The sequence below is a fragment of the Oryctolagus cuniculus genome, chromosome 1 (genome assembly GCF_964237555.1).
Source record: "Oryctolagus cuniculus chromosome 1, mOryCun1.1, whole genome shotgun sequence".
Lineage (NCBI taxonomy): Eukaryota > Metazoa > Chordata > Mammalia > Lagomorpha > Leporidae > Oryctolagus > Oryctolagus cuniculus.
In genome coordinates this window covers 97,542,739-97,555,374 of record NC_091432.1, presented here as the reverse complement: position 1 = coordinate 97,555,374, position 12,636 = coordinate 97,542,739, and the positions used below count along the sequence as shown (strand labels likewise).

Below are 12,636 nucleotides of genomic sequence, written 5' to 3'. Positions count from 1 at the left end.
AAACATTACAACTATGTAAACATTACAACCTATGATCTCTCAAAATGCTCATGATTCCTCCTTCTGCAGCTGCCTGTGATGCTGTGCTATAGTTGTCATCTTCCTGACATGGTTTCCTACAGAAAGGTAAGTCTGGAGAATAGAATTCAACACAAATGATGTGCAAATGACAACAAAACTTGTGAGACATGACATCTGCTGATATTCTGAGGGTAAATTAAGAGCCACTCATACAACTTTATAGTTTCAAACTTCAGTACTGTTTGCTATCAGTAGAATTCATGATCCTATAGACTGGAATCCCATGGCAGAGAAAATCAATCAGACACATTTTTCTTAATAATTGAATATAGTCAGGACTAAAGTGCAACTTTGTAGTCATGGTCAAAAACTATATTATGTACAACAGGAACAACAACAACAAAACCTTCTTTTTGAGGGTACTTAAGTGTTGATCCAGAGGAGTGTATGAAGGGAGGTTCAATAGAAATGGAATACCACTGACATTTGATACACGCAGATCCTCTTTTGGCTATTTTCTCCCACCAGCACCATGCAAACATTCACTCTTTGCCATTGATCTGGGTATGCCGTCATGATGACACGGCCTTCGTGCTCCCTCCTGTCATGGAGACTTCTGTCTGCACATCCTGTTCACTTGTGAGTATCAGGCAAGCCTGGAGGGCCTTGAAAGCCTCATATAGATAATTTCTCAGAATGTCTGTCCTGTTACTGAGACTTAAACGCAAGCAGCATAGCCACCCCTTGGGCCACAACCAAAATATCGGATTATATATAAAAGTGAAAATAGCAACTTCAGGTGCAATAATATCTGCAGCTCCACTTGTTTTTCCTAGCTCTGGGATTCCTGGTCCTACATAGTTCCCTTCCATTACTTCTTTCACTTCTTATTCTTTTGTTAAGATATGCCTTCTGATATTTTTTTGAGTGGCAGGTCTTTATTTGCTCACTCGGGGATCTTAACTGTGGGGAGCAACTGAGACTAGACTAAGTTACTGGAATTAAGACTTATTCTATGCATCTGCTCTCCCACAATATGGCGCTGGGGAGGAGTAAACTTCTACACAGCTGCCTCTCGCCAATTTGACTGATAAGCTGCAGGAGCTGATCCTGCTTCTGATTGGAGGAGAGCAGCGTGCTCGGCGTGTGGGCAGCAGAGTTGGGATTGGTGGAAGAGGACTATAAAGGAAGAGAGAGACAACATGCACCAGGAACATCTGAAGGAACACCTGAGCAGCGCCCCCCCACCTCCAGGAGAGAGCCGGCCGGCGGTGTGCCGCTCCTCTGCGGAAGCGGGGAAAGAGGCAGGGGGTGCCGCCCCTCCACGGAGGTGGAGGGGCCGGCAGCCAACCCGGGAAGGACCAGCAGCAAACCCGGGGAGGGCCGAGCAGACAAAAGAACAGCGCAGGGTCCTGTGTCGTTCCTCCACGAATGCGGGAGCGACATAATGGTGCCGTGACTAGGATATGAAGCCTGGGAGGCATACTTAACTATGCCTTTTCCTAGGTTTGTAGCATTGCCAGTATCCCTGGAGGTGTCCCCCTTCTAGCACTGGGGCTTTACAGTTTTCATTCCAGAGAACCCCAGTCTACCACCACAGGTAGAAGCCTACCACTACAGAAAGGGGAATGCAAACTCACAGGAACCTTTATGCATGCGCTTTGTTCTTAGGCATCTTCTAGGCCTGATCACTAGTGGGGCAACTGCTTTCAGAGATCATTCCTTACAGAGAAATGACCTGAAAAGATGAATGACATAGTATGGAAACCATATGGGTACTTGACATGGAAGTAATTAACTATGCTACTGATGTAGGGGTGAAATCATCCACAGATTTTTAGCACTTTTACCAAGTATCAGCTTAGGAGCTTTGCTCTTATCCATAACTCTGTTTCCAAAATATAGTTAGCTTGTGTAGGTCAAAGGTGCCTGACTTGGGTGGCTCTGTGTTCTGTACTCATGTTAGCTGTATGTTTCCAATAAATTGATTTAAATCCTATGAGATATAGATACTTTTAGAGATTTTTTATACTTGTACTAATAGAATTTGCCTATGAGGCAACTGTGTTGGATAAATGAGTAACAGTTTGGAATTCTGGATTCTTTTAGAACTGTCAGAATTGAGATCTATTGTTAAGTCTCTCATCACACCATGTTGTGAAGACTTAATAGGCTGCTAAACTTTGTAGTGGATCTATTTCATCAATTAGTTCCTCTTTCAAATGGTAGAAATTAAGATGGCCACAAATTATCTATTTTCTTAGAAAATTGCTAGAATACAACTTTTAAATGTGGTAATGAGGAGAGCTATGGACTAAAAGTTGAATTTACAATTAGACAGAAGCACTACATTTCACAGATGTGTAGCGCAGTAGGGTGACTAGGAGGTGGAAACATTAGCTATTCTTATTTTTTATCAGTATACATTTATTTAAATATCACACTGTACCACACAAATATGTACAATTATAAAGTACTAGTCAAAAATATTTAAAAATGTGTTTAAGGAGAAGGAAATGCTAACTAATCATTTTTGATCAATACACACTTAAACACATATTGGATTATCATGCTATATCCCATAAAAATGTAAAATTTAATTAAAATAAGATTAATATCTATTAAAATATTATTAAAACAATAATTGAAAAATAAACTCCCAGTTGAAATCCAGCAACCATTTATTGAATGGACTGTCAAAAGATTGAGATCAGAAGCCAGTCTTGTGCAGTGGGTTAGGCTGCTGCTTGAAACAAATGCATCCAATAGTGGAGTGTTGGTTTGAATCCCAGCTGCTCCATTTCAGATACAGCTTCCTACTAACACACCTGGGAAGGCAGCAGATTATGGCTCAAGGGCTTGGGCCTCTGCCACACATGTGGAAAACCAGAATGGAGTTCCTGATACTGGCTTTGGCTTGGCTCAGACCTGGCATTTGGGTCCATTTGGGGAGTGAACAAGCAGATGGAAGATGTCTCTCTCTCTTCCTCTCTCCCCCCTCCCTCTCGCTATACTCTTTCAAGTAAGTAAATTTTTAAAAAATAACTGAAAGCACATGATTTTAGCAATTAAAAATCTAATTGGAAGAATGGCAAAAATATATAAATGGTTAATGAAATGCAGAAAAAACCCACTTATTTCCTTTTCATGGAGAGCTGTAATTTTAGCTATATGATTTAGATATAGGAAAAAGATAAGTAAAAAAATCCAGAATGTCAAATGGTAGCAAAAGTTTTAGGCTTCCTGTTGTACTCAACATCCAGTAAAGGAAAGGTGAATTACAAGCATTCTACCCTACAAGTGTTTTCCCTTGGGACACATGTAACATTGTAGCTCTACCATAAGCCATCTCAGTTTGTGAGCACAAAATATTTGGTTCCCATAGTAAACATCAGCATCTCTTAACATCATACTAGATATCTGTTTAAGCACATTACAGTAATGGAAGTGTGTGTGTATTTGTGTGTTGAGAAGTGCAATTGATTTTTGTTGTGTGTGTATGTCTATTCCCTGGACTGATAGACTACATTCCAAAACATAATGGGATCATAAAAACGAAGTTATCTGTAGTGTATTTTAATGACACTAAGAAATAATAAAGTACCTCCATAAGAAAAAATATATTTCTTTTTATAATAGTTTTCAAAACACATGTGGTTACTAATGTATTTCAACTCATTTCCAGAAGACATGATAAATGTTTATTCATTTCAGGCAAAGTAATACTCAGTAGTATTAAGTAGTCAGCCTTGAATTTCTGTACTTTCGTGGTTTTCCAGTGTCTACCTAAGATGATTTATTTCTAACGCTAAAGAAGATTACATCTTTATTCTCATACACAATATCCAACAAATTTGTTTATTTTTAAAAAGGCTAACTACACCTGAATTGATGCTAGGTATATCTCACAAATTTTATATGAGTAAATGATCCCTTAGGATAACAGCTTTTTCATATGTGAATTTGAATTGTAAGTTTTAACACATTTGCCCTGGAAAATGTCAAAGTGGAAGAAACATAATTTGCTCTATAGAGAGTTCTGCCTACCCTGATAAAGATCTAGACATGGAGCTGAGTACTTTGTCAGGCTAAAGACTGTTAAATACTGAGAGAGAAAGTCCAGTGAAGGATGTGCGATTCTAATTCCCATTCTTAGGACTTCCTGCCCCTGTTATGTTATTCCTGCAGGGTTCTGGGTTGTCTGTTGTAAACTAACCATGATGGCTTGGATGTAAAGGACCAGCTCTCCTTGCTGTGGGTTCTGCATTAGGGCATCTCCAAGTCCAACTGGGCCTCATTTTTTTTTTTCAGTTCTCACCCACTGGTAAAGTTCTGTTGGAAGTGCTTTCTCCTGGAACATGATTTTTTTTTTTCATGACAAGGCATTTGTTTTATTTTATGCATAGGTCTACAAACATCTTTAGAGAAGGCAAAGTCTGAGTGGGAAGAATCACTGTTGAATGATAAAATTATAGGAGACTAAAGCTTTTTAACTGGGCTCCAAACACTAAGTTCAAGTATACAAATCCTTAGAAGGATTGGGGAAAGTCTTCGGATATGATCTTTATTCTCTGGAGGTACTTAGAGATGCTAGGCATTATGAATGCATTTTGAAAAGGTATTCTCTTCTCACATCTATCTAAGTCAATCTATATTTAAAAAATTAGGATTCCCTCTAAACAACTATGGTACAGTGAAGTCAATAGTATAATAACTAGTATAATGCAGATATGGTAGTACAGGTGACAGTAGTTTAGTGGAAACAACTTTATTATACCATCAATATTATAGTGTAGTAGATATCTATACTACAGTAAATTTGTATAGTAAAGTTGATAGTGTAGACAGTAAAAATAAATATACTTCCTCTTTCATCTAAACTTTAACATTCTACTGCAATGCCATCTAAAGTGTATATTTTAAAACAATCTTTAAAAATTGCTCTGCCAGAGAAAGGCTTTCACACTTGTTTTGCATTGTCAAGGGTGCTTGAAAAGGAATGCAGAGGAAAGCCATGATATTCACAGAAACATAAACAGCTTGGGCATGCAGGAGAAATTACAAGATCAACTTATCTGGCATTAACTGTTACCTAAAATTTGGAGAATCTATGTTAAAGTAGAGTAAACCAACAATTTCTGGGCATTGTTGTTGGCTATCTGTAAGTGACGGTATAGATCAAAGGCTGTGAATTTCAATGTGTATATCCAGAAAACACGAGTCAGAAATAAAGTCTCTGAATAACGAACACCCCTATATTTCATTCTCTACCGTAAAAATGGGAACTCATCTTCACTGTTACATTTTTGTCAAGTCATAGATAGGCTCTGTGATAATCCTGATTGCTTTGTTTTGAAGTCCACTTCCCATTCTGACTATATGTTATATTTATCTTTTCTGTGACATTTATTCTGAAGCATTTGGATAAACAACAAAGCCTGGAAACTGAAAACTCCCCAGATCAAAATAACATTGCTAGTCCTTTGCGTTTTCTGGTTTAAACTCACATAGAAGGAAAACTTACTGTTTTAAAGTTTCATGTTGCCTAATGAAACACAACAGCAGAGTTTCTAAGAAAGCCATAGTCAATGACAATGAAATTCAGAAGTCTCACTATATCTGAAGCTACTATTAAAAAAATCTAGTTAAAAGATAGATTGTAGAGCAAAACAGTTAAGTCTCTACTGAACTGATTAAGAGAAAGAGTTCAAAGACAGCTGATGCAAATATGCTCTCTGGACCTTGCTCTGATAAAAGCAATTATTTTAAATTTACTTCGACAAACTGAATCATTTATACAGAAGCTGCCTATTTGTCAATATCTAGATTGATTTGTCTCTTTTGACACAAAAGAAACCTAGTGGAATAAGAATGAGGATTTAATCCTAATGAGCCTCCTTCTTAGATGGGTGGAGGTGGGAGAGTAAGAACGTACGGATAAGGTGAATGTTGGTTAGCTTACAGTGCCCTTCCAATGTTCTCAAAGACTGGACAAAATAACTGGTTTTGGCATGCAGAGGCCAGCTTGCTCAGGAAATTATGGCATATATAAAACAAAGCACATAAACAAACTCTCCATCCAGGAAGCTGTGTTTAACAATTGCCTCATTAACAAGATTCAGGCAAGGACAGGAAAAGAGGGGGAAGCCAGTGGCTGATTATTATACAGTTCTAGACAGATGAAGCCCTTCAGCTTCTCCCCAAACAATCCCTGTAGTGTGGATTTGACAAAGTGGTACATTTAAGAGGAACTCTTCTTGCCATCAATGGGAGTCAAACACACCCGTATCTGAGGGCCAAATTTACTCCCTGGAGCTTGACTTTATCTGTAGACACAAGACAGAGGACAAAGCAGCTACATCCACAGAGAATTAATTAAGAGCAAAAGAGACACCCAGTGAATGTAATCAATAGTCTGAACACTGATCTACATATCAGCCACTATTGCTTTTCCCCCTTTTATTTCTTCTAAACAACTTACTCCCAGGTGATCTTATAACTACTACTTCAACAGAGATTTATTTGCCACTTGGTCTCTCTGAATATTTCTCATACTGTATCACACAAAATATTAAGACCAAATATCCTGAGGCCAGTATAAGTTTCTCAGTGGCTAAAATCGTTTTGGGCAGAATTTAATTATGGATAATTTATTAGTTTGGCTTTCTCCCTGCACATTTCTCCAGTTTCTTATGGAATGCATGTTCAAAAAAACCCTGACTTCAGAATTGCTAAAGTCTACTCCCAAATTTATCTTTACCCATTAGTTTTGTTCTGTCTCCTTTTAAAATTGTCACTTTTGTAGCATATCATGAACCTCCTCACTACTTATTACAATGCTGCTAGCAAACACAAAATATTTGTTTAACACCATTCTTTCCAGTACTGGAATTTGTTTCTTAGATCTCTTTTATCCCTATCCCACCCAACATATACATCAAAACACATTGCAGTTCCCTTTTTGAAACCAATAAAAACAATCATATATGTTTTATACTGCATTCCCTTGTGCTGGGTGACAGTAGAGGTCTCATTACCTTCGTTTATTCAGTGGCTTACCAGAGACATCATTTTTCAAGACCAGGTTCTTGGGTAAGTCCTTTAGCAAAGATTCTGCTTTCTTCTTGAATTTGAGCTTTGTGTGAATCTCTCCCAAGCAGCACTGACGCCAGAGTAATCTGTCAGTCATCACTCTTGATGGGCTCTAGCCCCTTAAATTTCACAGAAACCTCTATTGCTTAAGGAAATTAGGAAATTCTGCCTCCTGGACATAAACATGTGAATTCTGTATGTCCAGGACCAAAAGGATAAAAAGGGCAGATTTGACCAATATTTCCCTAAGAATGAAAGTCTCACTTTTACTTCACACTTCTAATGCTTTGTTCATCGGGGTGCATCTGCAAACATTTTGGATGGTCATCGGGTCTAATTTTACAGATCTTACTTACACCATACTCCCTTTGAAATAAGTGGGAGTGTGACTTGAGTAAGCACTATAAAACCAGAGTCCACTTTTCCCTTTGATCATAATTGCTTTTGTAAATAGATGTGATTTCACACTTAGCACCAATACAAGCTGAGGATAATCTAAAATATAATGATGCCATAATAAATGAAACATTGAAATGGGAAAAAATGTGGTTTGCTAGAAAGATGTCAATCTCTTTCTACTCGGCAACTAGTGGCCAGGCATAATTTAAAAAAGAAAAATAATGATAAAATGTAGAATCATTACTGACAACAATAGCATACATTTTGGTGGCCAAAAAAAGTTGATGAGATACAAAAGCATCTAATACCCATGTTTTAGGCCCACTGGAAGCAGCTAGTGTTCAACCAGTTTGGTTTTTATATGGCCTTCAAATATTGATGTCAACTATGATCAATTATTATAAAATTAAAAATATTACCTGATTGTTGATCAAAACAATGAAATGGAGAAAAAGAAAACAAACAAACAAACAAACATACCATGGTTACACAGAAAACAAAATAATCTCTCAGGGACATCAGGGAAGGTGGAATACTATAACAACACATGTTATATTGTTATACTATTCCACCCACCTTAATGAGGAACCCTTGGGCGTTGCTACTCCATAGCCTTTTGAATCCAGATTTCCTCCCACTTTCATCGTGTCACATGGCTTTCGCTGCTCAATGTATTCATTCATAGTGGACTCCAGGAGAAAGGCAAATTTGCCCTTGGATTTGCGGACACGAGCTACTCCCTCAGCTGTAGTCCTAGTGAACACTGACGGTTCTGCTGATCGCATGTAGGTCCACATCTTTTCATACACTGCTATTTTTGATCTCTGGAGGAAATTAAAATAAAATTAAATACAGGAAAGAAAGGAACAACGTGTTAATATTGACTGAACCAAGATAAGGATAAGGCCTCCTAGTACTTTCCCATTGCCCTTTAACTCCAATTTGCAACATGGTAACAGAATAGTAACATGATTCTTCTCAAATTAGATAAAGGCGCTTTACAACTACTTAAGGAAAATCTTTGAAATGACAGACATTTAAAAGTGATAATTAAAGAGACACTTGAGTCTCCAGCCATAATATTAACCATATTCAACTGCTTAACTAGCAAGTTATTACTTTTTAAATGTAGCATGCCATGAAGAGCACTAAGCATTTAAAATTGTGTTTTCTATCACATTTATAGTTTATATCACATTCATGATTTGCTTGAAAAGGATCACCAGAGATGTAAACTTGGATGCAGAGGTCATAACACTACTTTCCATGCTGTGTTTGAGTTGTAACAAATAGGGAGATTTATTGCTTTATGATTTTTTCCATGCCTCAGTGTTTAAATGAAAATCATCCAAATAAGATGTACAGAAAAGTGCAGTCCATATTACGTCAGTAGTTGAACATAAAAAGAGGAGGAAAAATCTGCAACAGTTATTAAGCCAAGTATCTCTAAGAATCAAACTCTAGGTTGATCAAAACATTTGTAGGCTTTTTTTCTGACAAAAATCTCCAAACATATACTGACTTTGAAGAGAGGTGATTACTGTTTTCCCATTTTATACTTTGAAGAGGTGTTCATTCTAATCCCCTGACTCAAACCAAGAACTTTATCTGTTTTTATATTTTATTTTTCTGTATCTAAGTTGTATCAACATTACTCCCACTACTTAATTTACCTGTCCATTTGCTTGGATCTGCACTCACATTACATTCTTCATTCACACAGGAATTTTTTAATGTGAAAATATATCCAGGGACTGAAGCTGTGGTGTAGTAGGTTAAATCTCTGTCTGTGGTGCCAGCATTCTATATGGGCCCTGTTTGAATCCTGGCTGCTCCACTTTCGATCTAGCTCCCTGCTAATGGCCCGGGAAAGCAGTAGAAGATGGCTCAAGTGCTTGGGCCCCTGCACTTGCATGGGAGACCCAGAAGAAGCTCTTGGCTCCTGGCTTCGGATCAGCCCGGCTCTAGCTTTTGCAGCCACTTGGGGAGTGAACAAGCAAATGGAAGACAGCTGTCTCTCTTTTTCTCTCTAACTCTGCCTCTGAAATAAATAAATAAATCTTAAGAAAAAAGAAAGAAAATCTATCCACATGAACTCAAATGTTTCCCAAAGATATATTTAGTAGGTTAAGAAAATTGGACTCCTGTTTGAGACTTGATAATACAGTTGTACACACAGATGTTTATCTGGTGCAATTGCACTTATTCCATAACAAGATGCTAAAGTTTTGTATCTGCATCAAAAAAAAAAAAAAAAAAAAGTAATGGAGACTTAATCTAGATTTAAGTTTACATGTAAATATAATATTGAGTAGTATGTTTATTTATTTCTATTGAACCTCATTTGTTTACCAGAATCTAGACTCCAACAAGAAATAATTCTTTAATCACCAAAAAGTATCTGGAACAGCAAACTTCAAAACTCATATTTTGGGTTAAAAGAAAATTATTCAGGTAGACAAAGAAAAAGCTAATTAAGTGGAATTCAAAATGCTGATTTTATTAGATGAGAAATTACTAATTAATAAACCTAAATAATAAACCACACAATAACTGATTCACATACTTGAATACCAAAGGAAATGATATTTTATGTTAATATATATTTATGTTAAAGTATATTCCCAGTATTAACAAGGGAATAGATATCCTGTAGTGTGCTATGAAATGCTTTAATGCTGTTAACACTTGACATGGTGATTGTGATGTATATGCATGTGTTTAGTTAGTAACTGACTACTTCTAACTATAGAAATTCCTGTATCAAAAAATCCCATTGTAAAACTTCAATTGAATTGCAAATATTCTATGTGCTTCCAGGAAAGAGAATTTCCTGGCTTCAGAACCCAGAGCTATGGGAATGCCATATTGCCAGGCTTCATTCATCCCATCTCTCAAAATAGAATTCTGTTCCAGAGAATGAACTTTCCCATTTTATAATGAGTTTAGAAAAATACAAACTCTCTGGATTACTGGATGCAGATTATCCTTAAATATCTGTTCTGATATTTAGAGAAATGATGGTAAACACATTCTTTAACATTTAGTCACCTTCTTACATATTTATATAAGCTTCACCCAAAAAGGGGTAGGGCTCCATAAATATACACTTCATTATGTATAGTATATTGAAAATAGAAATAAATTCACCCAAGTATTGTTTTAATTGAAATATTTTAAAACATCTCAAGTACTTGAAAATTTTCAGTTCTGATTAAATACTTTATTAAAGGAACAGATCAGTTAAATAAAAACAACATGGCTAAATGGGGTATTTTTAGGGTTTGGTCCTTTTAGGCCATTATTATTTTTCTGCTGCTGAATTTGCTTAAATTTATTAAATTGTATAAATAGTAGGTGGAAGAAGGGTTGAATTAATCACTTTCAAATCCTGAAGAAAAGGAAACCCATTGTTATTAGGCTGAATTTCATAGGTTGTAGGCACAATAGAAATTGTAGAATACAAACTCCCAGTCCCAAAAATAGAGGAAAGATGAAAGCAACGTATTTGGTAAAAAAAAAAAAATAGCCCTGTATATCACTATGTTAATGTTTACAAGTTCTCTGCTTCTGATTTAAAAGGTCATGATTTAGATAAGATCACCTGCACTTGGCAAAGGGATGAGAAGGAATCAAGAGGCAAAGGGCTGGAAGTAATTTCTCTATGCCTGATTTGTGACTGCAAAGAATGTTTGCTAAGGAGTAGGCATGAGCAAATATTTATTTATAAATTTGATGAGACAGGCTAAAATGAGGAAATTTCTGCAAACCCAGCATACTCATAAATGTACTTGACCATGGCAGTTTTAAGTCTCTGAAATATTCAATTGTAGTATTTACTTAATAATTAAGTGTGGGAAGTGAATATGCTCAGGATAATAAGCAACAATATTAAAGTCTTCATTTTTTGGAAATTAGAAAATTTATCTAGATCTGCGTTTGTTTCATTTTTATTGTGAAACTCAGTGCACTGGAAATTATCTGATTTAATGCACTAATCTATTATTCAAAATAATTCTTGGAGTTTTAAAAATGTGCTGTCCTCCTTTTTCAACAAGAATGCATTACAGTGAATGTTTACATTGCCACCAGGTGAATTATTTACCCCCTCTAGTAGGTTTTATGGCAAGACTGATGATTTACTGAGAGTTCATCAATGCATTATTTAATAATATTACAAATTGCAAGTAAATAATCTACCTCATTCATGCATTCACGATTTTACTAAGGACTGAAACAGGCACAAGATGAAAATCTGCATTGAAATGAAAATCAGTGTGTTTGAATCAGGTGTATAATAAAGTAAAAAATCCCTAGGCACTGAGGAGGCTGTCATTAAGAGAAAAGTACAGATATTCTTTAAATGCCTCTGTGTTTCTGCCTAACAAGGTACAAAGGACGTGAATCAAATGAAGTTTCATGATGGGACAGACGAAAGGCGTCAGTCAAGTTCAGATGTAATTTTTCCCCATGGCCTAATTCTTTTTCCAGTTGATTATAAGGGTGACGTTTTTTGAAGTGCTGAGGATTGTTCAGTGCCTGAGGTGGCTTAGTGGAGTTGATAGATGTGCAATTACCATGTTCCTAGGAGAAAACATTTTTGACAAGTCCAAAAATACCCTTCACGTGCTGTTTCCTCAATCCATCAGACAAAAGGTTTATTTAAACCAGGTCATTGTGAACAGGGGAGAAGAGAGGCACACAGGGCAGGAAATGAATGAGATTCTTATCAGAGAATCCAAAGTTATGCATTCTTGAAAGTGTGCTGCTAGGGCAAATTATTTTCTTGTCTCGTTAGGGTTCAGAGCATTCTGCAACAATAAATATCTACACTTACAAAAATATTCCAATATTAAAACTGAAGTTGGATGAGAGAGAAAGAAACCAAGGTGTGGTACTTGCACAGCCTGTATACAAGACTATAAATCTTGGAAGCAGCTTTCCTTATTCCTGTATTTCTTATCACTATACTACCTTATCTACCTCACCAGTGCTTTGAAATTGAAAAGTTAAAAAAAAACCGTAACTTTTAAAAGGTCAAAAATGTATCTTTTCATTGTGCTTGATGCTGAAGAACTTTCCAGTGAATTATTTTTGAAGCTTTTTCAGGGAATCCAAATGACA

The 12,636-nt window shown here is 36.5% G+C and overlaps 1 protein-coding gene across 9 annotated transcripts in view; it reads right to left on the bottom strand.

Moving 5' to 3' along the window:
- GRIA4 (glutamate ionotropic receptor AMPA type subunit 4) overlaps nucleotides 1–12,636 on the bottom strand; it is a 387,746-nt gene that overhangs the window by 35,131 nt on the left and 339,979 nt on the right. For all 9 annotated transcript variants that reach the window (XM_070077585.1, XM_017343621.3, XM_051819991.2 and 6 more), the window contains one exon: nucleotides 8,089–8,336. In XM_070077585.1, coding sequence (XP_069933686.1) covers nucleotides 8,089–8,336 — 248 coding nt within the window. The remainder of the gene's footprint in view (nucleotides 1–8,088; nucleotides 8,337–12,636) is intronic.